Raw genomic sequence first — 25431 nt, 5'->3', positions numbered from 1 at the left:
TTCTGGCCACATTGTGCAGACACACCTGGATCAATGTGTCTCTACTGCCGCTGTCTTTGCTCTAGAGCAGTGTTTCTCAACCTTGGCAACTCCAAAATGTGTGGACAACTCCCAAAATTCACCAGCCACCATGCGTGGTTGAAATCCAGGGATGCATGGTGGAGCAGTCCAGGGTCTCCTCCAGTCAGATGTTGAAGGAGCAGAGCCAGAACTGATGAAAGCTTTCCGGGAATCATTTTCACTGTAGTTTGCCTCTGTTTGAACTGGAGTGTTGGGGAGGTCATAGGAAGGTGACCTTGGCCCCCAGTTGTCAGGTTCATGTGTATTTTTTTAAAACTTGTGGATCTGGGGGATGTGGACAAGGAAGAGGACCCCCATTTGTCTGTTCAACTTGTCTCCATCCTGCTTGATTAGATACGCCAGCGCAAATATCTGCAGGGTGTGTGTGTGTGCGTGCGTGCGTGTGTGTCAAAGAAGTCAACATGGCAGCCATGATCGCAGTTGAAGCCCCATTGAGGTCACAGCCGCCATGACTTTTTTGGACCCCCAAGGCTGAGACTGATGGTGATTACTGTCTCCTGAAGCACAAGATCTGTTCTGGCATGCTTCAAGGCGGCCATGATAAGATGTTTATTAAAAAGGCCCTCCCTTAAAGGAGGAGGGTGACTCTGCTGGTTCTCGCGGCCTCTTAATGGCTTTCGTGCCATCAGTCATGGCATCCTTCTACACATCTGCTTCGTCTCAGCCTCAGGGACCCCCTTTTGCCGTACTCATGGTCCTTTCTGTTGGGAGAGTCCAGGGTGTGGTGCTAGAGGACACTCCTCAAAATCTGGGGCTCTGACCTATGACGTCCCTTCGGGTTTAGCTTGTCCCCTGTCCGGTTGAACATGGGTGTGAAACCGTGTGCACTGCATAGTTTTATGAGCTCAACTTCGGCAACAGATTGTTTGTTTGCGACAATCCAGCCTGGTTTCCAACACTGGGATTTCCTGGTGGCGTCCCATCCAAATACTAACCAAGCCTGACTGTGCTTGGCTCCAAACCCAAAGTCAGCATCCTGTTGTAGAAAATCGATTCCTTTTGCCCAGTGTTCTGCAATGGTGCCAATAGTAAGCGAGCTGCCAAGGCACACATGGGCACCTAAAATGCAAGGGCCCCTGATTAGATAGCGAGAGAATAACATGATACTGAATGCACTTGAGCTGAAAATAACTTTTCCCCAGTGAAATCCAATTCCCCCAAGCTGGGGGGGGGGGGGGGAGACGAGGCTACTTACTTGACTGAAAGGCCCTGTTGAGTAGCCAAATACGCACCCGTCCGAGGGAGAGGAAGTCGCCAGCAAGACAGAACGAAGTGGCAAGGGGTGGGTTGGTTGTGGCTACTTAAGCGGTATCCCCGTACGTTTAGAAGGTAACCAGGAGCCCCCCAACCCCATGAGAGTCAGGGCTGAGAAACTGCCATCCCCCAGGCCCTTGGCCAATCTTGTCTAGGGTTGGAGGCTCAGCAGGGGTATCTGCGGAAAGGAGACCACCAGGAAATGCCAGGGCTGTACACTACATACAGAAGATGAAAAAAATCCCAGCATGAAAAGAACGGCAAAGCTGATACCAAAAAACCAACCCCGCACAGATGGATCCATGAAGGCAACAGGAACGGCGCCTGACTTGATCCATCTGTGCGGGGTTGGGTATCTCTGTTTACACTGGTGAAATGTCAGAACCGTTGTAACTTGATTTATTTTTAATATCTTCCTCACCAAAGCGTATCGGCTTAGATTTCGGTTGGTTTCAGTTTTCCACAAATCTTTCTGAAAACAACCGTCTTCTTTGTACTTCGAGAAAAAATGAAAGTTGTAGTTCTGATTTGCGGTTGGATGGTTTGTGTTGATAGAAATAATGTGAATGAGGATTAAATAGTGATAAGAGATTAACTTTTTTTAAAATTTGTATTTATATCTGTATTGGAGATAGTCAGAAGTCAGTTCTTGTTTCATCTTTCTATTATTTGATCTCACTCCTTTAGTTTCTGTCTTTTTCTTTTAGTTCTCTCTTTTCTATTTCTTCTGAGTTGTATTTTAATTGTACTTTTTATATAACTTAATAAAAGTTTTGACCAGAAAAAAAAAAAGGAATTCTGATTTGTGGTGATCCCACCACGTCAATGCCTAAAAAAGGTCACCTTTTGCAGGAACAACTTTTACTTTTTTTACTTTTTTACCTTTCTCTCGGAAATCCTCCCAAAACGACCTTTTGAGGAACGGAAGAGAATCCCTAGATTTGCTTTACTTGCTATAATTTGGGGATAAGGCTTTTTTACCTCAGTGATAAAAAGGGGTAACAGCAGCCGAGATGTTTCAGCACATCAGTTTTGTCTGCAATATGTTTCCCCCAAAATTTCCATCAGGCCCTCTGATTATTTTTTCCCACTGAAAACTTTCTGAAACCTATTTAAAATATCCGGGTGGGACCGAAAAAGAAGACTTGCCCGTATAGGCACGTTTTCATGTAAGGAATGAAATTCATACTAGTTACCTTGATATTTTTGTAGCATGGTTTTATTCACACGGGAAGGATTCGACCATCCCTATATTTTCCATAATTTGTTTAAGATGTGCTTTGAACACAATGCACTGGACGGTTTGCTGCAAAAGCCTTGCTGAAAGGAGAGGATGGGAGACTGGACCATTGAGGAAATGAGGAACAACCTTAAGGCTCTTTTAGAGCACTGTTTCTCAACCTTGGCCACTTGAAGATGGGTGGACTTCAACTCCCAGAATTCCCCAGCCAGCCAGGCTGGCTGGGGAATTCTGGGAGTTGAAGTCCACCCATCTTCAAGTGGCCAAGGTTGAGAAGCACTGCTTTAGAGAGAACAACACCCATTCAGAATTTATTTCTGAATCCTCCTCATTGGTTGGGAGGAAATCCCTCAGATTTCCTCCTCAAGAAACTTGGACTGACACAGCCCCCCCTAAGGATATGACCGCGGTCTGTACAGATCATGAATGGCATAGAAGAAACAGACAGTGATTTGTTCTTCCGACCTAAGTCTGCAAATTAGGATCGCCCAATAGGAGCAGCGTCCACAGGACAAGACGGAAGAAACAAGGTGGTGATTCAAGCCCCAGAAGTTCAATGTCTTGAGCTTTTTTACACACACACACAAACACACACACACACACCCCATGGACACGGCTGCTCAGTGCAACCGATCAGGAAAAGAGGAAAGGGGGAAATCCTTCTGCATGATAAAATTATAGAATTCTTTATTTGTGAATCCACTGTATTTTTCAGCTGCCCCGGAACAGTCGCTTTCTGGGTAGATTAAATGGATTAGAAATTAAACGTACACAGTGCACTAGACTTACATGCCTGCTGCTTTTAAAACTCTGGAAAGCTATCCAGTAGCTTCCGGCTGATCCAGCTTGCAAAGAAAACACTGATCTAAGTGGACCTTCGGCCCAGCCCAGCCCTCGCCAAGGTTACATCCCAATGCAGTGTGCCCTTCATTCTTTAATATGATACACATAACAAATACGGTACTATGTCCAGCCAGTAATAAATAAATGCAGAAAGCACTCCTAGCTAGATTCTTTATATTATACACATGCATTTTCGTTGGGTTGTTTTATAAATAGAAATCAAACGTGAGGTCACACTTTCCCATCTTCTGCTTGTACACTAAATCAAACTTTTCATTCATTGAGACAGTGAAGATGTCTTTCCACAGCCCAATTCGTCCTGGAAGAGAGGAAAAGGGAGGAATTAGAGGGAGAGAGCAAATTAGGATGATGGTCACTAATAAGATGTAGGAGGACTTTCAGAAAAACCTTCCGTGCATCACCCTGCAAATTATGGCAGAATTTTGGGGCCACTTTAAGTCCTGAAAGTGAAGTCCCCGGTCCTGGAGCAGCCAAAACAAGCCTTGGGGTGTGGGAATTATATCTTTATCCATCAAAGAGTTGGACTCAAAACTTCCCACAATCCGATTCCAAGATCTGATTGTTCTGCAGCACCAGCCAGGCGTTGCCTTCACCACCTCTCCATCACTCCTTCTTGGCAGGTTCCACATCTTATCCATCATGGCCCAGCTTCCATCTCCCCTGCCTGTTGACATGGCTTTTAGAGCACTGTTTCTCAACCTTGGGCACTTGAAGATGGGTGGATTCAACTCCCAGAATTCCCCAGCCAGCCTTGTCCACCCATCTTCAAGTGCCCAAGGTTGCCATCTGGAAACTGTGCAAGGGGAGGGTCAAGAAAGTCAAGGTGGTGGCCCAATGACATGATTGACGCCCTGCTCCTTTTTTACACCACCTTGACTTTTCTGACCCTCCCCTCCACAGACACCCCTGCTGGAAACTATAACTAAGGCTGCGTCTTGCTCTTCTAGTGAAGATCAAGTATTGGGTCTGTGTATAACTGAGACAACAGCTGTGTATTACGGCTGTCAACTCCAGGGACATTTGAAAGGCGCTGAACTGCTTGTAGAAGGGTATGGAGATGGCCTTGACGCCATTATGGAAACACCCTGGAAGGGAGGAAACAGTGAGGAAGACACTCAAGATTGCCCTGCCTTGATTCTCTTGTGCATAAGAGGGGAGAAAGAGAAACTCTGTCAGATTTTTATGATCTGGTTATTATACCCTTGAACCAGGGTTCCTCAACCTTGGCAACTTTAAGACGGGTGGACTTCAACTCCCAGAATTCCCCAGCCAGCAAAGCTGGCTGGGGAATTCTGGGAGTTGAAGTCCACCCGTCTTAAAGTTGCCAAGGTTGAGGAACCCTGCCTTGAACAATGAAGCAGAGTTCCAGCGGTCCTTGTGTGGGGTCTGCTTCCTGCCTGGCATGTCTCCAAGGGCTGACACATTTAAGAAAAACCTCCAAGAGATGGAAAATCAGTGAGCCTGGAGATAGCTAGCAAGACGCCTGCTGCCCTCTTTGCAACTTTCCTGATACCTGCTCTTAAGCTCATTAAGGGTTTATAAACCACACTGAGCCACAGCTGATGTGCAGATATCAAAGCAGAGTTCGGATCTATTCCCAAAACATGCGTCGCCCTTGTAATAAGTTGCAACTACGGTGCGCTGTTCTACTTTCTGGCAGCTATTTTGGACAGCGGGTCCGAGGGTCACCCACCTGGGTTCATTCACGATTTGATTCATGAAACTGATTTGGGAGTGACAGGGGAAGGAAAATGAGCTAACCAGATCCGGTTTTCCCAGCAATTGAGGATGAGCTTCCGGGCATAGATCAACACGCTAAAAGGAAAACAAATAAAAATGAATAAAGTAAAGCAAAATAAACCAAGGAAACGTACACGATGATCAACTAAACTAAGTTAAACTAAAAAGTTATACTGCCACCGTTTTTTAAATCATGGAATTAAATTGAACGAAAGAGCAAGAAAAACACCTTGGCGTTCAGGATGCGTTTGGGGGAAAAAAAGAAAAGGAAACCATTACAAATGTCAGAAAGATGGACAAAATTAAACAGGAAGCAAACGTGTGCACGCAAAATGCAGGCGATGAACAAATGCCACGGATCTGAATATTTGGGGCGGGGGGGAAATATCCAAGTTACATGGCGTTCATTTTTGAGGTTAGTGTACGTTGCTCAGGGCCAAATGAAGGAGAACAAAGACTGCTGGCAATTCCGTGTTTTGGTTAACTTTGGTTTTGAGAGGAAAGTAGGTGGAATAAATGGAGCCAACAGGGCATCTGTTGGGGGGTGGGGGGTGGCCATGCCTGTGTGATCAAAGCCCTCCCCCTTTATCAATGCATTGCACCCACATGGACACTCCTGGAACTATGATTATACCATCACTGAGACTATTTCTGATAAACTGGTTTTATAGACGTCTGTGGGAAAAACAAACAAGCATTGTGGATGCACAAACCTCTTTTCCTCTCAAAGCAGTCCCTTCAAGCCCCAACCTCTATGCAAGGGTACCCACATGGTGGAAAACTTCTGAGCTCAAAACAGCTCCACGCGAGCTCGAAATGGGACGACTGAAGCTTGAAACGTTTCAGATTTGCAACCTTTTATGCAGCACCAATAAATAAGTAAGCGGGATAGTGAGGCCTCTGGCACAAACTAGCTGAGACAGCATATAGGGGAGGACAGAGAAGAAGATATGTGGTGGTCATTGGGAAATAATGAATTTAGCCCAGAAGAAACAGGAACAGGTGAGAAAGAAACTCAAGATAGCCTCACTTTGACTCTTTTTGGTATAAAAGGGAGGGAGGGAAGACCCTGCCAGGCTTTCAAGATTCTGTTACTACAGTTTATCTCAATAAAAAGTTCTAGTGTTTCTTGGGGCATCTCTTTCCTGACCCAGCCTACCTCGAAGGGCTGTCAGAGCAGCAGTTCACTGAATTTTATACATGGAAGCCCTCTGATCCCATGGAAAGGGAAGGAATGGTTTAAAAGTTTAAAAGCAGGAGGGAGGCGCACATTCGCAGAGCAGCATCCTCACATCCACGAGTGGCTATGGTTCACACCTCTTTGGTCCTCTAACAAGACCATAAACAGAATGTCCAGCTGGCCACCTCCAGCCAGAGAGACTCGATACTTGTTTCCTCTGCCCCGTATCTTTAATCTATACCAGTGTTTCCCAGCCTCAGCAGATTTAAGATCTGTGGAGTTCTGGGAGTTGCTGAGGCTGGGGAGGAGGCAGATATCTACACGTTCAGAGCTTTGGATTATGACTCTTCTGGCGATAACAGCTGCATGTTTTAAATCCCCCGAAGTTAAACAAAAACTATTTTAAAAGCCCCACAGAACTTAGAGGCATCCTGAATGATAGCCTTCCGTGATCAGGAAATGCACCTTCTTCCCATCTACCCTCTGATTTTTTTAGCTCCGGACAGACTGAACCACCACGTTCTAGATCTATGGCCCAATGCTTTGTCTTCAAAATACTGTAACCAATTATCATTGAAGAAGGGCAGCTACTATGCGCTCCGCCCCCAGAAGTGCCATGAAAGTGGATTACCACCAAGCTCGTTCCACTTTGCAAAGCGTTGGACGCACGTACCCCTGCCCACAGAAAGGGCGTCTGCATTGCAGCACTGATCAATGAGCTGGTGGCAATGCTCAACCATCGATTCCAACTGTGCCTTGTCATAGGCGATGCCCAAGAACCTCGCTAGTTGTTCAACCATGGTTGCAAGATCCTGTGAAAAAAGAGGATACAGAGCAGCAGAGAAGAAGAAACGGGTCAAAAGCAACGGAGTTCAAAAAATATATTCCCGTTACCAGCAATTGCCACAAAAATATTGATAGAGGGTTGGGAATAGCAGCTTCACACATATGTCAATCATTCCTTGTTTTATATCTTAAATCAGGACAGAGGTGTGTGCCAAACTTCCTGAAATGTTCTGATCCTGAATTGTCCGGTTTGGTCTCAGAAGGGTTATGCCAAGCAAGAAGCTGTTCCAACCTCAGCTGAAGTTGCAACATTGGAAGTTCTCCTTCCAACTTTACCAGAAATGATCTCAAAGTGGAATGCCCCAACAGCAAGACTGAGGCTGGGAGATGCCTGCGTTGACAGAGGAACCCTTCCATTGAAGCTGGAATGGGCTGTTTTAAGCTGGCACATTTTGCCTGCGTCCACTTTTGGAACTTTGACTGCCATGGAAACAGGATCACATGCAGCTGCGACTGCTAAAAAGCCCCATTACTTTGTCAATGCTCCCCAAACGGTGATGTCATTGACTTATGCACAAGTCATCTATTTGCAAGTCTTCTGAGGAGCAAACAGCTGACTTTAGAGCCTCTCCCCAAACAAATAATAAACAAGAACTTCTACAATCTCTGTCCCCACGGTCTTTGGCTGTCGAACTTTGGGGGTTAGGAACTGCACACAGGCAACTGCCATTTCATTGTGGAAGCAGCACCAGATTGAACTATCTTTCTAAAAAAACCATGTGTCTTCTTCCCGCTCTTTGCTCCCTCTGTGGCTCCGTGCAGACTTTTAAGTCTATTTCCTTCCATTTATTGCATTTTTGTTTTTATAAAAACCACCCAAAGGCATTTTCATAAATTGCAAGGAATCACAACCTTTTGAATCAAAATAACCATTCCTAAAAGCAGACTAAAATGGAAGCAAAGCATAACCTATTAGAACCACTGAACAAGTCCAGAAGCTAAAATCAAAATTAAAATGCAGAAAGTTATACCCTAACAAAGGAGGGGGAAAAAACCATCAAATCACATACTTCATTTTATTTTGTTAAATCGATTAACTTATTTGTTTGATAGTTCAGGAACCAACAGCTTATCAGACAAAAGCTCCTGGCACTGAAAATCATAAAACCTTGCTGGATGGTGAGTGATATTATTTAACCAAAATTAAATTCCAAGAGGGGACCACTCTCCCCAGCCCCCATCTCTGTCCCCTGCCAAGTTTGTGATCTTGCTTCAAAGGAACCAGGGGAAAAAATACCTCTCTGCTAAAGGTTTGGGGGGAAATCTTCGATACGCTTGGATTATTACCTTATGCATATCTTCATATTTGAGGAAGAGCACATTGGAATCCATATGATGCTGCCAAAATTCCTGGACATGTTCGAACCATGAACCATAACCCACTGTAGAGACAGGAAACACAATAGCTAATACCCAAGATAAAAAATGATGATTGTTGTCGTTGCCACTGGCCAAAGTTCCACTGGAATAAAAAACTCATTTCGTTGCATTTATGTTTTTGCTTTGTTTTCAAAATGGGACTGCTTTATCCCTAACAAAACCCAGCTGAAGAAAATAACTCCAGCTGGCCTTACTCCCATCATCGCAGCATAATAAGGTCATCTTGGACCGTTCATGGGCTTCCAAGGAGGGTACGGTGTTGTGTGCATCACTGGGGTCAACTGACAAGGGTATGGCTTTTCCCGCTTCCTAAAAGAAGAGAAGCCCACCATTTAGACTTCCTTCCCCAGGATGAGGTCTTCAACCCAAGTCAAGGTTGGGGGAGGCAATCTTTTTGTGCCTCAAGGAACCCCAACCCACTTTTCCCTGCCATCCAGCTAATGAACTGCTAACCTGCAGTAGAGGAAGTGCTCTGAAGCAGGATCAGAGGGCCTTGCAGGGGTCATTCCTGCTCCGATCTACTGCTTTATCTGCAGAGGTTCACAGGGAGGGAGATTCTCCTGGACAGGATGATTGTTTCCTCATGAGGAAACAGCGATAGCAGTCAAGTGTCATCTTCTCAGGGTCATCTAAAGAAGGAGTCAAAATCTGCCAGATGGTGGGCGTGGTGCCACAATCAAAGCCTCCCCTTTTGTACAGGAGTGCATCGTACAAAACTGGCAGGGCTTTGATAGTGACATGGTGCCTGCCTTCTTGAAGATTTTGACCCCCTCCAAGATACTCCTAACCCTCTTCCGGTGATTCTATGGTGTCTTAAGTATGTACGTAGCCAACTATGCTTGCCCAATCTGTAATTTGCCACCCAATGCTCCTTTTAGCCCTTGAGGCTGGAGAGGTTACCCTGCTGAGTCAGAGCACCTCATGTCCTCAGAGCCCAGGGGAGAACAGGAGTCTCTCTCCTCATCCCTTAGAGCAGGGCTGGCTGGGGAATTCTGGGAGTTGAAGTCCACCCACCTTAAAGCTGCTGAGCTTGAGAAGCACTGCCTTAGATGGCAAGTAAAGCCACAAGCCACATGTCCTGTGGCTCCTGTGGGTTGTAAAGCAGAGTCAAAGATGCTGCCTAGCAGAAGAGACGGGAAATTCTTACACTTATCGTTCATAAATCTCCGGCAGAACTCCTGAAACGTCCCTCTGTAGCTCATAGTTCGCAGGGAGCGGTGAAACTGGTAATAAGATACGACCAGGTCTTTGGGGTTGCGAGCCATGTATATGATCTAGGGAGAAGAAAAGGGATTCATTGGGCAGGGTGCTCCCTCCTTCCCATCTCCCTAGCTCAGAGAACCTGCAGAGGGCAGGCCACGCAGACGGCCGGCGAGGGCTACCTTGGATTCCCCGCTGTGCAGGTCGGAAGGCAAGAAGCGGTACGGCAGGTGGCTTTTGATCAGGCGAGGAGAGGTCAGCTCCTGCAACATGCAGGGAAGAACATTAGGGCTCGCGGCGGTCAAAGACCAGCATCGTCAACCGCGCAAACACGTCCCCCCCAAAATATGAAACAAAAAGAGGTAACAAGGAAGTAACAAGCACTAAAGGGATTGCACTTTTTCCCGGTGGAGGAACTGCACGTATCTGGGGGAGTTGAAGGGTCTAAGCCAGCGTTTCTCAAACATGGCAGGTGTTGAAGAGGTGTGGACTTCAACTCCTAGCCAGCGGGAGTTGACATCCACACCACTTCAAGCTGCCAAGTTTGAGAAAGACTGGCCTAAGCTGTGAAGTCTCGAGACAGCCGTGGCATCAGCACCTTGCTAGAGATTCCCGTCTACCCATCCACCCAAAGAAATATCATTTTTCCCCTTCTGACCTGCCAGAACAGCTTAGAGCCAGGTCTGAGCATCAGCCCATGTGAAAGAGCAGCGTACCAACACCAGTGTGACTGTCACCCAGCAGGAACACATCTGTACAGGCGACTTGGAGGAGGGACTTGGGGGACATTTATCAGATCTGTAGATGACCCAAAGCTGGGAGGGGTAATTCTAATATTCTAGTTGGAAGACTGGAAAGGGCCTAGATAGGCTTCAGCAATGGACTGAAATGAATCAGATGCATTTAACAAGCAGAAGTGGAAAGTTTGGAAGTGGGCAGGAAAAGGGTAAGGCGCAGCCTGGCAGCAATACATGTGAAAGGGATCTGGGTATCCTTGTCAACCACAAGCATGAGCCAGCAGTGTGATGCAGCCAGTAAAAAATCAAATGCTCTCTTGTGGTGCAATAACTGCAGCACGGAGTCCTAGTCACGGGAAGCAATCGTTCCTCTCAACTCTGTCCTGGTCAGATCCCGCTTGGCATTCAGGGTCCAAAGAAGTCACTGAGAAACTGCAGTTTAGAGAAGGGCTATAAAAATGGTGGAAGGTTTGGAAATCAAGTCTTCTGAGGAATGGTTAAAGGATCTTGGTGTGCTCAGTTTTCAAAACAGGCAGCTGAGGAGAGATACGGATGCTGCCTTCCAATACCTGAAGGGTTGTCATACAGAAGGTAACACAGAGGAACCAGGATGTAATCAGGGGGTCCGAGAATCAATCGAAGGAGGTTCAGGTTTGACCTTCCTGACTGTACAATGGTCAGCCAGTAGGATATACTGCTGTGTGATCTGCTGTGGCAGAGGACTTCAGACAGAGGAGGGAAGGGCCATCTGGATGGGACTGATGGCCTCCAAGACTGCTTACAAATCTACAAGTCTCTGATTTTAAATGGCAATCATTAATCCCCTGGAGAGACGTCAATCTCCCTTCCCAGTCACGGTCACTTCGACAATTTAGGCTGGCAATTCTGAATTAAATATTTACCCAAGAGAAAGCACCGTTGGGCAGGACTGGATTCACTTCTAAGAAAACATGACTCACTGTAGGGCTTTTTATTCATTTTCTAGTACACTGAAAGGTCAAAGACCCCAAAGGAAAAAGTCTCCATTATATAATGTCTCTCTCAAAAGAAAAGGGTTTGCCTCTTATGGGAGGAATCTGGTTTCATTATGTTTGCGATCTTGTTCTCTGACAAAGGAAAGCGACTCTCCTTATCTTAGTTAGAAAGAGTTTAAATGTTGAGTTTCCAGACCTAACGTCAATGCCAAACTGAAACATTAGAAAGACATTCACCTATTCTTTTCTATCCTAAATTGTGTGTTACTTTGACGCTTCTAATATCTAAGAATTAAAATGCCTGTCATAATTTAAATACAATATTAAATTTTGGCCCAAGAAGTGAGGTTGAAAAATCTCAGAGCCACAACTGTCCTTAAACTCTGCCCTCTTAGAACATAATCACTGGGACCTGAGCCCAGCTCAAGGCAACCTTTCCTTTTGCTAAACCAGTGGCACCTCTGGGTTGACTCTTGCTGATGTTGGAAAGCTAAGCTGGGTCACACTTGGTTAACACCTGGAAGGGAGACCAACCAGGAAATCCCAGAGTTATAGACTAAACTGGGAAGTTGGAAAAACATTGGGAGGAGCAAACTGCGTCCATGTTGTTGTTAGGAAAACCACACAGATGTGGTTGAGGAGCTGAGCTCAGTTCAAAGAAATCTTACCCTCTGAAAAGCAACCCCATCTCTACAGCAGGCTGGAAAATCCATGGACCTCCAGGGCCTTTGATGTAACACCCAACATCCCTATCTCTTCACCACTTAGCTAATTCCTCCTGGCTTACAGATATCACCACCCCATTCTGTGCTTCAGTGCAAAAATAAAAGAATTAAGAATGCTTATTCTTCACTATATGGGTTCCATGATGACTGAGCCTTGCAAGAGGTTTGGAACCCAAAAGGTCTATCCCTGATTTGGAAACCCAAAAGGCTTCTCCCTACCATCACTGTCTTTGCTTTATTCCTTTGCTCCAGACTTCCTGCCTCACAGCGCAGACCTTGAAAGGTTCTCTTGCAAGCACCCCGAAGATCATAAGGGTGCATCATGGTAAGTCTTCTAAGTCCCAGACAAATATCTTGGATTCTGCTCTTTCATGATGGATTAGATTTGAAATTTAAGTCTCCATCTTTACTTACCGAAGGTAGCCTAATCCTCAAAATAAATATTATGGAAGTAAAGAGGAAGTAAAAATGAAAATTTAGATTTAAATGTAAGCCTTAGAGAGCTTTGCATTTTATCAAAAGCTGGCAAGATAGTCCACGTGGTTGGGGTGGGAATTTATTTTTCTTATCTTGGATAAAGTGTGAAGGGGAGAGTGCACACTGAGAAGAAGTTAGAGCTGTCAGAAATGAGGATGCCTTTAACAGCCGGTACATCAGACCTTCCCCGCTCCAGAATTGTTGGAGTTCATGTCCTGTTGATCTGAGCTATAGCAACTGCAGTGAAAAAGTCCTTAACCACAAGTTTAAGCACAAAAGACAATGGAATTACTTGATTGCAACTTAGGCTTATCAAATAATAGGCCTAAGTTGCAATCAAAATAAATTAGTTTTAATTCTTCAAAGCTGAGAAGTAATAGGAAATGATGACCTGCCCAATTTTAAATTTTGAGATGTAGGCAAAATCTTTTTTTTTTTTTATCACTCAAGTTTTGATGTCCTGGTTCTCTTTGCAACAAGCAAAATTACCTTTAGAACAAAAATTGTCAGAGAGAGCCCTCCACATTTGTTGAAACATATAAGAAGCTGTCTACCATCTGAAAGCATTAAAACCACAAAACTCATACATGATGCATTATTCCAATACACCGAGGAATCAAACAGGGCTTGAAAGCAAAAACTCAGCCAAGCATCAATAACATAATTCCAAAAGCTGAACCCAGTTCTGGAGGATTCAGCTGTACCTTGATAATGTCCAGTCCAGGTTGAGGATATTCTAAGACTGGAAGCTGCTCATCTATGTTCATTAATCCAATTTCATCAGGATCAGCTCCTTGGCTCACAAGATATACCACTTCCTGCAATAAACTTGTGCCTGCAAAGTATTGGGAAAAAATAATGAGACAAGAGATACAGCTTTCCAAGAAGGAGAATGTTCTCCACTATCAGCAGATGGTCAACGCTATCTCCAGATCTTCCTGCATCAGACAGCAATGTACATTTCCCCAATCTGGTCATCTCCAGATGTGATGAACTTCAAAACCTGCAATTCCATCCTGAGTAGACTTTGGAATTATAGGAGAAAGCCCAACGGATTAATAGTTGGAAGTTGGAAATTGTGCAGCAATGTTTTTGGAAAGCTACTGATGAGTAGGCCTCAGGTAGGAATAATCTAGACCTGAATCAACTAGATAAACCAGGTATGATCTGAAATAAAAAAATAGTTTAAGTGGAAAAGAGCTGCAATTTAAAAGAATTGAAAAGCAGCTGCCGACTGACATCTTATACCATAACTGGTCACTTCAAAAAGTCAGTATTGGATGGCAACTCTTCAGCTCCATTTTATAGCCATGAAATATGCCATTTTGAAGAGAGGAGGACATGCCTCCATGGGCAACATAATTGTTAATGAAGTCACTTTTTTTTCCTGTCCAAATAAGATCTGGATGTCAATGAGCCAGGGAAGGGCCAGCTACACCTGAAGGTCTACTGCCTTGGGCCTGTGCCATCACGGACCCATCTCCTACTGTCCAGTCAGGGGAGAACATCCACACTTGCAAAAAAGTGACAGAAGAATTATCATTTTAAAGTGTGTGTGCGTGTCTGTGTGTATGTGTGTGGGGGGGGGCTTGTTAGATGTCAATGTCCTAACCCAGTGTCTGGAGGCTGTCTGGATAGGGAGGAACAGACTCAGACTCAGTCCTACCAAGATCAAATGGCAGTAGCTGTTGGGACCCCTAGATCTGGGAATTTAGATGGGGTAGCACTTCCCCATTTGAGACTAGTGCACGACTTGGGGGTCCTGCTGGACTCATAGCTGTGGCCAGGACAGCCTTCACCTTGTATGCCAGCTGTACCCTTTCCTCAACCAGGAGGCTCTTCAGACACTCACTCATGCTGTCATCCCCTCAAAACTGGACTGCTGCAATTCGCTGCACGTAGGGCTGCCCTTGAAAACCACCCAGCAGTTACAGCTGTCCAACATGCAGAGGTTACAGGCAGTGATGGGGGCACCTCATGCGTCATCAATGCTCTGCAAGCTTCATTGGTTGCTTCCGAGTGCAATTCAAGGCACTGGGTATCACCTAGAAAACCCTTCCTGGCACAGGGCCTGGTTACTTGAGGGGCCACCTGCCTCTTGTGGCGTCTGCCCACCTGGTAAGACTGAGCAATGTGGGGTCACTCTGGGTCCTTCCAATTAATGCTTCAGAGTATGTGGGGATGTTTACCTAGCTCCTGTCTGCTTCTTTCCCCCACAACAGTGGTGGGAGATAAGCTGTATTGAGAGAATGCGACTGGCTCAAAGTCACCCAAGGAGCTCCACCATGAAGGGCCCCTCCATGCTCTTCTATGAACACCCACTACGTTCAAAACACACACACATATTCTCTCCTTTGCAGTGCTCTGGTTCTTTGCTGCCCTTCCTCTGTAGTTGTCAGGCCTAGCCCAAGGAACTCCAAGAGACAATGCCAATTCAGTCCAGCTATGTTTATTAGCTACAACCTCTAGCAAGAATCTTCCCAGACTAAAACCCCAGTTCCCAAAGTCCTCCAGCCACAACAGTGTGAATTCCTCAGGGAGGTGCCAGTCTCATCCTCTTGTTCCTCTCACGCGGTTCTGGCGAGCTAAGAAAATGTTTATCTCCCTGAGCTCGGCCTTCATAATTCCATTCCATCACAGTAGTTATAAGGAGAAGAAGAAAGACAAGAACCAGAAGCAGAGGGATGGATCCTGGACCAGGCCAGGGCTGGTGACATCGAGAAAAGCAGGAAAGTGAGTGGGAAGGTAGAAAGGTGATGGGACTAAGGAAATGGAGTGGCTGGACACAGAGAAGGACCGACTGGGTGGAAAGTAAAAGCAGAGAAAGCAGAGACATAGAAGAAGGAAGCTGAAAGCCAGAAGAGCAACTGAGATGGGAGTGGAATGGAAGACAAGTTCAGAAAGAGGTGAAGGTTGGTTGTGAGTAGAGGAATGAGTGAGGTCGCTCCAACATCTTTAAAAATCGACCACCAATCCCAGTTATCTTAGCTCTTTTAGACGCTTGGCCAGCTGTGATGTTCAAAGTGAATACAGAGAAACTGGATGTACAATTACCCACATCCACCCAGATACCATCATGAATTGCATTCATCAGTGCATATTATGTGAATATTGATGAAGTATATAAATTATTCAGCTCTAGCATCAGAAGATGCCACATATTCTGCTATTATTTCATTTGTTCGCTTTGCACCGTCATGAACCTTTTACAATTTGTACAGTTCACTTTCGGGAAAATGGAAGGGCTTAAGAGCTGGTGGAGAGGTCTACAGGGTGAGAGCAGGATTAGAAATCTCCTAGCTTCAGGCCTCCAGAATTGTTGGGCTGCTCGCAACTCCCTCTGTTCCTGCACGGAAGCCAATAACGTTTGGGGCTCTTTCACTTGGAAGCAGATATAAAACAGAGGTATTGAAGATCATGGATGGCATAGATCAGGGTTCCTCAACCTTGGTGACTTGAAGATGTGTGGACTTCAACTCCCAGAGTTCTCCAGCCAGCATGCTGGCTGGGGAACTCTGGGAGTTGAAGTCCACACATCTTCAAGTCACCAAGGTTGAGGAACCCTGGCACAGATAATGTGGAAAGAGACTTCTCCTCCTCTCTCTTCCTGACTCAAGCTGACCCACTGAAACCAAATGGAGAGAAGTTCAGCAGCAATAAAAGAAGATACTTTTTTCTACACAGCCCATAGTTAGGCTGTGGAATTTGCCACCAGCAACTGTGGTCACAGCAGCCAGTTTAGACAAAAAAGAGAACTGGACAAGTTCATGGAAGATCAACCTTTCCACAGCTTTTAATATTTACTTCCTTCTGATGGTTTTCGTGCTCCAGGCCAGGTGTGTGAGGTTCCCAAGCATATCCAGTTGACCACAGAGTGACAAAGAAGGTTGGACTAAGTGGGCCATCCAACCAGTTCTTATGTTCTTGTAGTCTTTATCCATTCAGACATGTAACTGCCTAAATGAACTTCTGGGTCCACACAGAGGCCAGCAGCATAAAGTTCAACCGAAGGAAGACATCTGAGCCAGTGTCAGTTTCAACTTCAAAAGGTTGAAGAGTTTCAACCTTCCGTAAGCCATAAGAAGTCCAAGGGATACCTTGAAATGCTCACTCCCCACTGGATTTATCTAATCAGTTTCTTAGGGAAATATGTACAATAGTATAACTGCATGTAGGCTGTCCAAACTCCTTGGAGTCAGGACAAGATAAGGATGCATCACCCTCATCATCATCATCATCATCATCATCATCATCAAGCAGGTGAGGTCCAAATCCAAGGTTTGCTATTTGGCCTCAGCATCGCTCTTGCTAAACACAGGTTCTCCATTATGTCCTTGTGCTGCTGGCTCCTTCCTGCCCAGGACAAAGAATGGGTTAACTGCCTCTCCTGCAGACCGAAGAGGCTTTGCAGAGCTTCATTCTGCAAACCCCAGGTAGAATCAAGTGGGAGGAAACAGCTGGAAACCTCACCCCTCTCATCTGCTGCTCTATTCATGCAGGGGAGAAAAGGCTGTTCAGGCAGCATTTGACATCTCTCAGCTTGCGTGGACCTGATGACCAAGGTCAGTCTTCGCCCTTCAGGCTTTCTCAGCAACACAGAGACTCTGCTTGAAATGAAAGCTGCTGGCCGGAATTTGCATCAGCTGGAGGCAAGGTGGACTTCTGCAATGGAATGGGGGAAGGATCTTGGGGGAGGGGGGGAGATGCTGCCTTGGGAACCATCTGATAAAAGGGGGAGGAGCCCCCAACTGAGTAATGGGCAGAGAAAGAAATTTAGAAAGGATCGGCCCTAAGTGATCAGGCAGTAAATAGGGACGGTGGGAGATTTGTACTTTCAGACTTGCAAGATGTTAATGTAGCCTAATAATAAAATAGAAATAGCTCATCTGGCTGTGCTTCCTGCCTGGTTTACCTGGGAAGGCTCACATCTCCTTAACATCTTCTCTTCCAGTCGGGGGCATCTGCAGGGTGGTGTGCAATGCACACACAAAAAGGCAGAGCTTCAATCGCACAATCGCAGCTGCCATCTTGACTTTCTTGGACCACACCCTGCTCTTTGGTGGAAAACTACTCCATGCTGAAGGTGGTTTTACTCCAGCTTGGAAAAGATGCACGCACCTATTGATGCCTTTGTGTCTTGCTTGGGAAAACACAGAACTGGGGGCAATTTTCTGCAGCGGTACAATATCCCAAAGGATGGGGGTCCCTTTCATCAGGCAAAGTCCCCCTTAAGCCCCTCTCAACGCCTGGGAGGGGTGCCCACAGGGGTGGGTCAAAATCTGCAAGATGGCAGGCCTGGCTTCACAATCATGTGCGTAGACTCGCCAATGCCTTTCCCCCACTGCAGATACGCACGACTCCTGGTGATTTCATAGACGCAACCATGCAATTTTCTGGGCCACAGCACAAAAGTGATTTGCTACTGATTTTTTCTGGGATGTTTGTGACTTCCCAGCCTAGCCTATAGTCCTGATTTCCTAGTGGTCTCCCATCCAAGGACTCTTAACTTCATAGATCAGCCAAGGATCTGCCTCTTTAAAACCACAGCCTCAATGTCCTATATAAAACAAGGCCTCCCCAATACTCTGCTGCTCCTCACCAGGAGCAGATCTACAGCTCCTCTTCCAGCACAGCCCTGACCCATTCACAAACCTTCCTATACAGGTAATGTCTGAAGCAGTTTCATCATCATCATTTTATTTATTTAATTTTTTGGAGCCTTCAAGTCAGTCCTGGCTCCTGGTGATTGCCTGGCCTAGTCCCTGCCATTTTCTTGGCAAGTTTTTTGGAAATGGCCTTTTTTTTTGGCCCAAGGTCACCCAGCTGGCTTTGTGCCTAAGGCAAGACTAGAACTCAGAGTCTCTGGGTTTCCAGCCTGGTGCCTTACCGCTACTGGCTCTCAATCATCTAGACATTATGTTCTTAATATCTGCGTAGATATAGCCAGGAGTAGAATTTTCTTGCAAAATCTTTCCCAGTGTAGCTACACAACCAAGCTTAAATACAAAAGTTTAGAACCACTGAACGGGACATTAGCAAGTTGTCCAGCGAACCCGAGAGAGCAATTGCCTGCATTCCTTTCTCAAGGGAAGGCTGCATTTGCACAACGTGTAACCCCAAAATATGGTAGAAATTGCAGTCAGCAACTGCAAACCCAAACCACTGTATTACATGATAGTGCGCCGCTGTATGAACCTGGATGTCACACTAAGCCACAGTGTAGATCGCTTGTTCTATTTTAGCATGTTATGCAAATGCAGGCTTAAGCTTTAGCACACTGTGGTAAAGCTTTACCCTCTGGAGTAAAGTGAAAATAAGTCTGAACTCTCTACAATGTGGTTGCCCTTCAGATATTTGAAGAGGGCTATCATGTCCCCTCTCCATCTTCTCTTCTGCAAGCTACTTAGGTCTTTCCGCCATTCCTCGTAGGACTTGGTTTCCAGACCTTTCACCATCTAGGTAGCCCTGCTCTGGACTTACTCCAGTTTATCTATGACTTTTTAACATTGGGATGTGCAGAACGGAACACAATACTCCAAATAAGGCCGGACCGAGGCAAAGTAGAGTGGGATTGTTACTCTCCACAATCTGGACTCCACGCTCCTCTTGATGCTCCTCAAGCTGTCCTTGGCCTTCTTTGCAGCTGCATTACGTACACTGCTGGGACATGTTCACTTGTGATCCACTGGAACACCTAAGTCTTTCTCACGTGTGCTGCTCTTGAGACAGATTTCATCCATGCTGTACGTGTTTCTTTCCTTTTTCTTCCCTAGGTGCATGACTTGACATTCCTCCCCATTCAATTTCATTCTATTTGTTTCCGCCCGCTGTTCTACCCTAAGTCTTTTTGAATTTTGTCATCTCCTCCCAAGTATTATCTACCCCTCCTAGCTTATACATATAACTCTGCAAAATGTGGGCTCAGAACTTTGCTTACGTGGCTTAAACCAATTCCAGATAAGGCCACGCCAGGTCAGACTTGAAGTAAGGTCTCATCTAACATGAAGAACATTATCAAAAGTGACAGCATTCCTGAACGATAACATTTCAACATCAGACCAGTGAATCCTGCATTTAAAAGTTCCCCCGCAGTCAAAAAAGCAGCCTGCATATCTTCCCAGGGCAATGTAAATATTCTTAAGAATGAAACTCTAAGTACATCAGTATGAAATCAAGGCTTGACCAAGTAACAACTGAATAAAAGTAAATTCCTATGCTAAAACAAGCCATATCCCGGTTTGGGTGGCTTGGGGTTTGGCACATAAGAACTCAGCTGCTGTGATTTCTAAATCATAGTTCATATCCTAAGGTATAACTCAACCAGCTGTAGCTTCTTAAGCAACCAAAGAACGAGAGAGAGATGCAAACTGAGTCTAAATTTACAGTAGATAAAGAATAGCTGCAGTTTATAAAACAATTTTCTCTGAAGCTTGGGGGAAATCAAGTAGAGCTTTTAGTACTGGCAGCAGGTCATAAATATTTCAGATGTGCAACTTCAGAAAGCAATAAAGATGCAGCCAGCTGGTCCAACCTGGCTTTTGCACACTGCTGTAGCTTCTCTGCCACATTCAATTAAATCTTTGGGAAAATCCTTCACAGCAAAAATGACTGGATGGCTGGATGCTAGAATAAGCAGAGCCAAGCAAACAAATAAATGTGAAACACTAGGCCTTCAAGCCACCCCTTTTTTCCTGCAGCACTGCTGTGCTATGAGACAATCCGTTTAGTCTCTCCATGTACAACCAACTCCTCTGAGAAGGAACTGGCTGGACCCACATCTAATGCTCAGCCATAAACTGTGATTTATAAGCTGCAATGCTTCAGTTAACATATCATGTAAAGGCATCTGAAGGTTTAAATGCATTGTGTAAGCGTAATTACCCAGGATGGACCAGTCAATCATATTTCCAATGAAAACCCTTGTCCTTTCAGCCACTTAAAGATTTCATGCGGTCTGAGGAATTAGGCTCTGTGATGCTTCAACCATTCCAGGCTTTTGTACTTGTTGGAGAAGGCAGAGGACATGATTCACAGGTGTTTACTGGTCCCTGAGTTGGATCATTAAAAACGAAATCCCAAAATATCATTGGCACTCCCATATTCTTGACAATCTTCTCCAACCTGATGCTCTCCTGGCAGGCTAGGCTCCATGTCACATGGCTTTCAGCCAATACATCTGGAGGTCATTAAATCCAGAAAGGGACAACGTGGAACAGTGGGAGAGACGTGAGTAGCCCCCCTTACCCACAACTGTCTTCCTGCCCTGGATTTGGAGACCTAGTGCTGAGTTAAACTTCTCAGGAGTAGTGTATTCTCCTGCTCTTCCGAGCAGCTTTTTTCCAGATCTTGCACTACTACACGCCGATCAGTTTCGATAAACCATTCTTGCAATTTAATGTAAGCAAACGGGACAAATTAAGAATAAAGAAACATGGATTTAACAGAGCAATTCGTGACCCTCCAAGCGGCATCTAATTCTAACAGTCATCAGCTGTAGCTATCATGCCCAAAGATAAGCAACAATGGGAGTGACAGTCTTCCAACTTCTAGAACACGTCCTACTGCCAAGCCCTGCCTTAGACAACCTGTATTGTGTTGCAGAGGGCAGAGCATGGGCTACGAGAATGTGGCTTTCCAAGGTCATTCAATAAACTGATGGGGGAGGCTGGCTTGAACCACCTTTGCTCCCCGCTCAGTTTCTTAACTGTTCTTCCACATCATCTCTGGGACACGGAGGGAAAGGAAGGCACAATGAAGGTAAAGCCATCACCTTCAGCTTCTCCTCTCTTCTTCTCTAACATATTGGCTACAGCTTACACAGTTAAAAGGAAAACACTGAATAAAATCAGACGACTCCAAGTGTTTACTTCATTAGAAGCCAATGTGTATGTTGGAGGGAACAAATCAGCCATCTACTGTAGATACCTGGTTTTCTTGTTAGCGTGCCTTTTCATAATATTTTGTAAATATATGAATGTAGGCAGACCACTAATGACTAGGCCCGCATTTTTTTCCCATCCCTTTTCCTCCTGCTTTTTATAAACTGAATCCTAGAATTGCAGAGTTGAAGGGCCCGCAAGGATCATCCAGTCCAACCTCCGCAATGTACAGGAAAACCAGTTAACCCTTCCAGGAGAGGTGGCCGTCCATCCTCTTCTTAAAAACTTCCAGAGTAGGGAACCCACAACCTCCATAAGTAGACTGTTGCGTTGCTGTTCAGATCTTACCATCATTTTTTTCCCCCCCTTATATTTAAATCTAGGTGGCTGTCCTAGTTTCTGTGCCATGAAAAATAATTCTTGGCCACCTACCCTGTAGCTTCCTTTTATGTACCTGAATACTGCAATCACATCTCCCATCAATCTTCTCTTCTCAATACTGAATATTCCAAGTTCTTTCAGCCTGCCCTTATAGGACATGTCCTCAAGTTTCTGTATCATCTACACTGGCCTCCTCTGAACGTCTCTAAACTGTTAATATCCTTCTGGAAATGTGGTGCCCAGACTCATACAGAGGAATCCAGGTGTGATCTCACCAGTGCCAAGTAAGGAAAAATACTGATTTCATCTATTCTGGGGATCTCAAAAACTTGCACATTCTTTGGGGGCCAATTTTTAATCCGAATAAGGTGTTGTCCAGTGGTAGACAGCAAAACACACCCACTTTTGCACAACAATTCACTTGTATTATCAATCCGTGGAATCTAAACTCAACAGCCAATTTAGAACTCAATGACAGAGCCCATCCTTTGCACACAGAAGAAGCTCAATCCTTGCTATCCAAGCAAGGAAAAATGCTTGCCGGAAGAGAGCCGTTGCCAAAAAGTAGGTAGCTAAACTGAACTATGGGCTAGTACCTTTCTATATTCCAATGTACGTTACAAAAGCTCCTTTCAGCCAGGGAGATCTGCATCCCCGGGACTTTCTGGATGCCCATAGAACAGCCAACCCTTGCTCATTTTGAAAAGCTGAGGAGGGCCAGGCCTAGTTAGTATCTGGATGGGAGATTACCAGCGAATTTCGCAACTGTAGCTTGGACTGGGAAGTAAAAAAAAAAAAAAAAAAAATTGGGAGAAGACAATGGCAGACTGGTTCTGTGCTTTGTCAAGAAAACTATATCGCTGAAGTCCCTAGGAGTCAAGCTGAACCTGAAGGAAGGATGGTTCAGGAGACATGGCCCTACATTTACTGTATTCTCTATCCACGGGGCTTACCTGGGTCCCAAAGAGCTGTGGACGCAAGAGCGGGGTGCCTTTAATGGGGACATGTATCTGCCTTCCACCCAGGGCCACTAGCTGTTATGAGGTCTGGACTAAGAGTGGACTAGGATGGGCCCAAGGTTCAGCCAGGCTAGTCTTATCGTAGTCATGTGCCGGGTGACCTGGATCTGGGCCTACAACAGCTTCCCCTAACCAGATGAAGATTACAGTTTATGGTGGTGCTGGCATCCATCAGGCAGGGAGTACCATGTACAACTTCAAGCATATTATGCCACAGAGAGTTAACCCAAATGGACTTTTGTGCCATTTCCTGAAATCATTCTGCCCGTTATTACCAGAATTCCCCTAGGAGCATCTGCTGGGAGACAGCTCTGTAAATATGGATTGGTCCACATGTCCAATTAGAAGGATCATTTCCTGTCTGCTTTGGAATAACCTTGTTTTTTTCATCTTAGCAGCCTCCACGTCGGTGGATCTCTTGTGGCCTGAGCATCTGGAACACGTCAGCAGGCTGGGAAGAGCGAGAAGATGGGAAGACTGCAACATTAAGCAGGAAAGAATTGCTCTTGTCTCCTGTTACAACATCTATGTGGATGATCCACCTTGCATCACCTGCCTCTCTCTCAGGTCTTCTGGTGACTCGCTTGACACTGTTGTCTTTCAAGATAGGCCTTCCCTATCTAGCCATCAGTCCCGGAATTGCCAGCGGTCCCCCTTCAGGTGTGAACCAGGCCCGACCCTGTATAGCTTCCACCTGCACTCAGCTGTGCTGACAGCCCAGAGAAAGAACCCCTCTGGGTCTGTTGATCTGAAAGTAAGCTCCTCCTCGATCAACGGGGGTTACTTGCCGTAAAAATACCTCCCTAATGTTAATGGTTTCAAACCGAAATGCAAAAAATAATTCTGTTTTCAAAATTTTCAACGCATACAAATGCAGAACTTCGTCTCAGCCTACAGGTTTTGGATAAGGGAAAAAAACCATTTGCAATGTACATGTTTCACCATCCATGTTTCAGGCCTTAAAATGGGCCTCTCTGCTAGCAAGCCCACCCCCACGGCTCCCTAGACCTTATCCTTGGCCCAACACGGTCAGGATCTCCGAGGACGTAAGGCAGAGAGGGAGCTCCAGGTAAGTCACCTTGAGCTCAGCAAAGGAAAAGCAGAACGTAAATGTAAGAAATTATTATTATTGCTGTCATTAATAACAAGGACCACCGTAATAACAGATCACTCCCTTAAAAGGCAGCCCAAACCCCAGCCCGCCGGCCCCCGCAGCAGGGTCGCGATGCTGTCCCGGGAATCGGGAGCAAACCCGCCTCCCCTCCTTTCCAGGCTGAGTCAGGCAACGCTCCTTCGGGCGGGCCGTCTCGCGACCTGGCGGGGGTGGGGTGGGGTGAGGGGGCTGAACCCACGGCCCCCGCGGCTTCCATCAGGGAAAAAGCAGAGCAATCCGGGTTCCGCACTGGAGTCGGGAGGGCGAGGAAGAAAAGCAGGAGGAAGCCGGGAGAGGAAAACAGGCGTGGGGGAGGGGGGGAGGATGGGAAGGGGGGAGGATGGGGGGGGTAGAGGAGATGGGGGTCAGCCTCCCCCCCCCCGCTGCCCTGCCCTGCCCTGCCGCCGCGTAGCCCCGTCTCCTACCTGATTTGGGGTAGGTGACAATCCAGACGTCGCTGTCGCGCACGGGGAAATTGGCGATCTCCTCCATCTTCCCCCGGCAGAAGGGCGGCAGGCGCACCCCGTTGTACTCGAAGTACTTGCTCTCGAACTCCCCGGGCGTGCTGGGGGTCTCGCACTCGCTCTCCGCCATCCTCCTCCGCTCCCCGCCGCGGCGCCCAGCCCGGAGCCAGCTGCTGCAAGGGCGCGCCCGCGGGGCCGCTGCCTTCCCGGCGCGAAGAAGAGGCCGGCGCGCCCGCCCGCAGCTGGGGCCGGCTCTGGGCAGCGGCGGTGGCGGCGGCTTCGGCGAATGGGCTCCGGAGGCGATGATGTAATGCGGAGTCGCTCCAGAGGCGGGCGAGGAGGAGGGATGCGGCCGCCGCGGCGGAGCCGAGCCGAGCCGAGCCGAGCCCGTGCGCCCGCCTTAACCCTCGGCGTGCCCGGCGCTCTCTGCACGCCCGCTGCCTGCCTGGCGCGGGGCTCGCTCGGGGCCGGGGGCGAGGCGGGGGCTGCCGGCGGCAGGCGGGCTCGGGGACGCGGTGTCCCTCGGGGGGGGCTCGGAGCAGCCCCGCTGAGAACCGGGTTGCGCGTCGGCTGGGCTCGCGCAACCCCAGGAGACGCGGAATCCGCGGGCCGACTTCGGCGCCCGCGACGCGGAGCGCAAACGCAGCTGCGAACCGGGTCGAGCGTGCTCTTGTGAACTCGGCCCCCGCGCGGCAGCAAATCCAGGGCCGCCACGGGACCCCTCCAAGGGAGCACCAGGCGATTCTGGCTCTGACCCGCGTATTTGTATTACAGTATACTGTGGGCACCCCCGCTGGGGTGCCGGCCGCACTGCACAGCCCATCCTCACGATCCTTG

General features: G+C 46.8%; 1 protein-coding gene across 3 annotated transcripts; it reads right to left on the bottom strand.

Moving 5' to 3' along the window:
- Positions 1–3082: 3082 nt before the first annotated feature.
- Positions 3083–25109, bottom strand: SULT4A1 (sulfotransferase family 4A member 1). 3 transcript variants are annotated; one of them, XM_088151133.1, is made up of 8 exons: positions 24556–25109; positions 13403–13533; positions 9968–10048; positions 9733–9859; positions 8493–8587; positions 7033–7171; positions 5201–5254; positions 3083–3737 (listed from the first exon to the last, which is right to left on the bottom strand). In XM_088151133.1, exons 1-7 carry the CDS (start codon positions 24722–24724, stop codon positions 5247–5249), a joined length of 750 nt encoding a protein of 249 aa, XP_088007259.1. In that variant the 5' UTR covers positions 24725–25109; the 3' UTR covers positions 3083–3737; positions 5201–5246. The 3 variants fall into 3 exon arrangements, 2 of the variants coding, with proteins under 2 accessions (XP_088007259.1, XP_088007213.1); XR_015797984.1 differs by having other exon boundaries at positions 3118–3737; positions 5133–5254; positions 24556–25105; XM_088151087.1 differs by lacking the exon at positions 3083–3737 and having other exon boundaries at positions 4766–5254; positions 24556–25106.
- Positions 25110–25431: the final 322 nt, after the last annotated feature.

The sequence above is a fragment of the Python bivittatus genome, unplaced genomic scaffold (assembly GCF_059951505.1).
Source record: "Python bivittatus isolate LINGU-HERP-01145 unplaced genomic scaffold, Pbiv_v1 ctg000010_np1212, whole genome shotgun sequence".
In the NCBI taxonomy this organism is placed as follows: domain Eukaryota; kingdom Metazoa; phylum Chordata; class Lepidosauria; order Squamata; family Pythonidae; genus Python; species Python bivittatus.
The sequence above is the reverse complement of the archived record's forward strand: the minus strand, read 5'-3'. Positions and strand labels throughout refer to the sequence as shown.

Bases quoted from the DNA above. Each gene is read 5' to 3' on its own strand.
- SULT4A1 (XM_088151133.1), bottom strand. From the start codon at position 24,724: ATGGCGGAGAGCGAGTGCGAGACCCCCAGCACGCCCGGGGAGTTCGAG. The intron at 10,049-13,402 runs GTACAGCTGAAT...TGCATGTTGCAG, and splicing joins CTGGACTGGACATTATCAAG to GAGCTGACCTCTCCTCGCCT. The intron at 7,172-8,492 runs GTAATAATCCAA...CTTTTTTCACAG, and splicing joins AATATGAAGATATGCATAAG to GATCTTGCAACCATGGTTGA.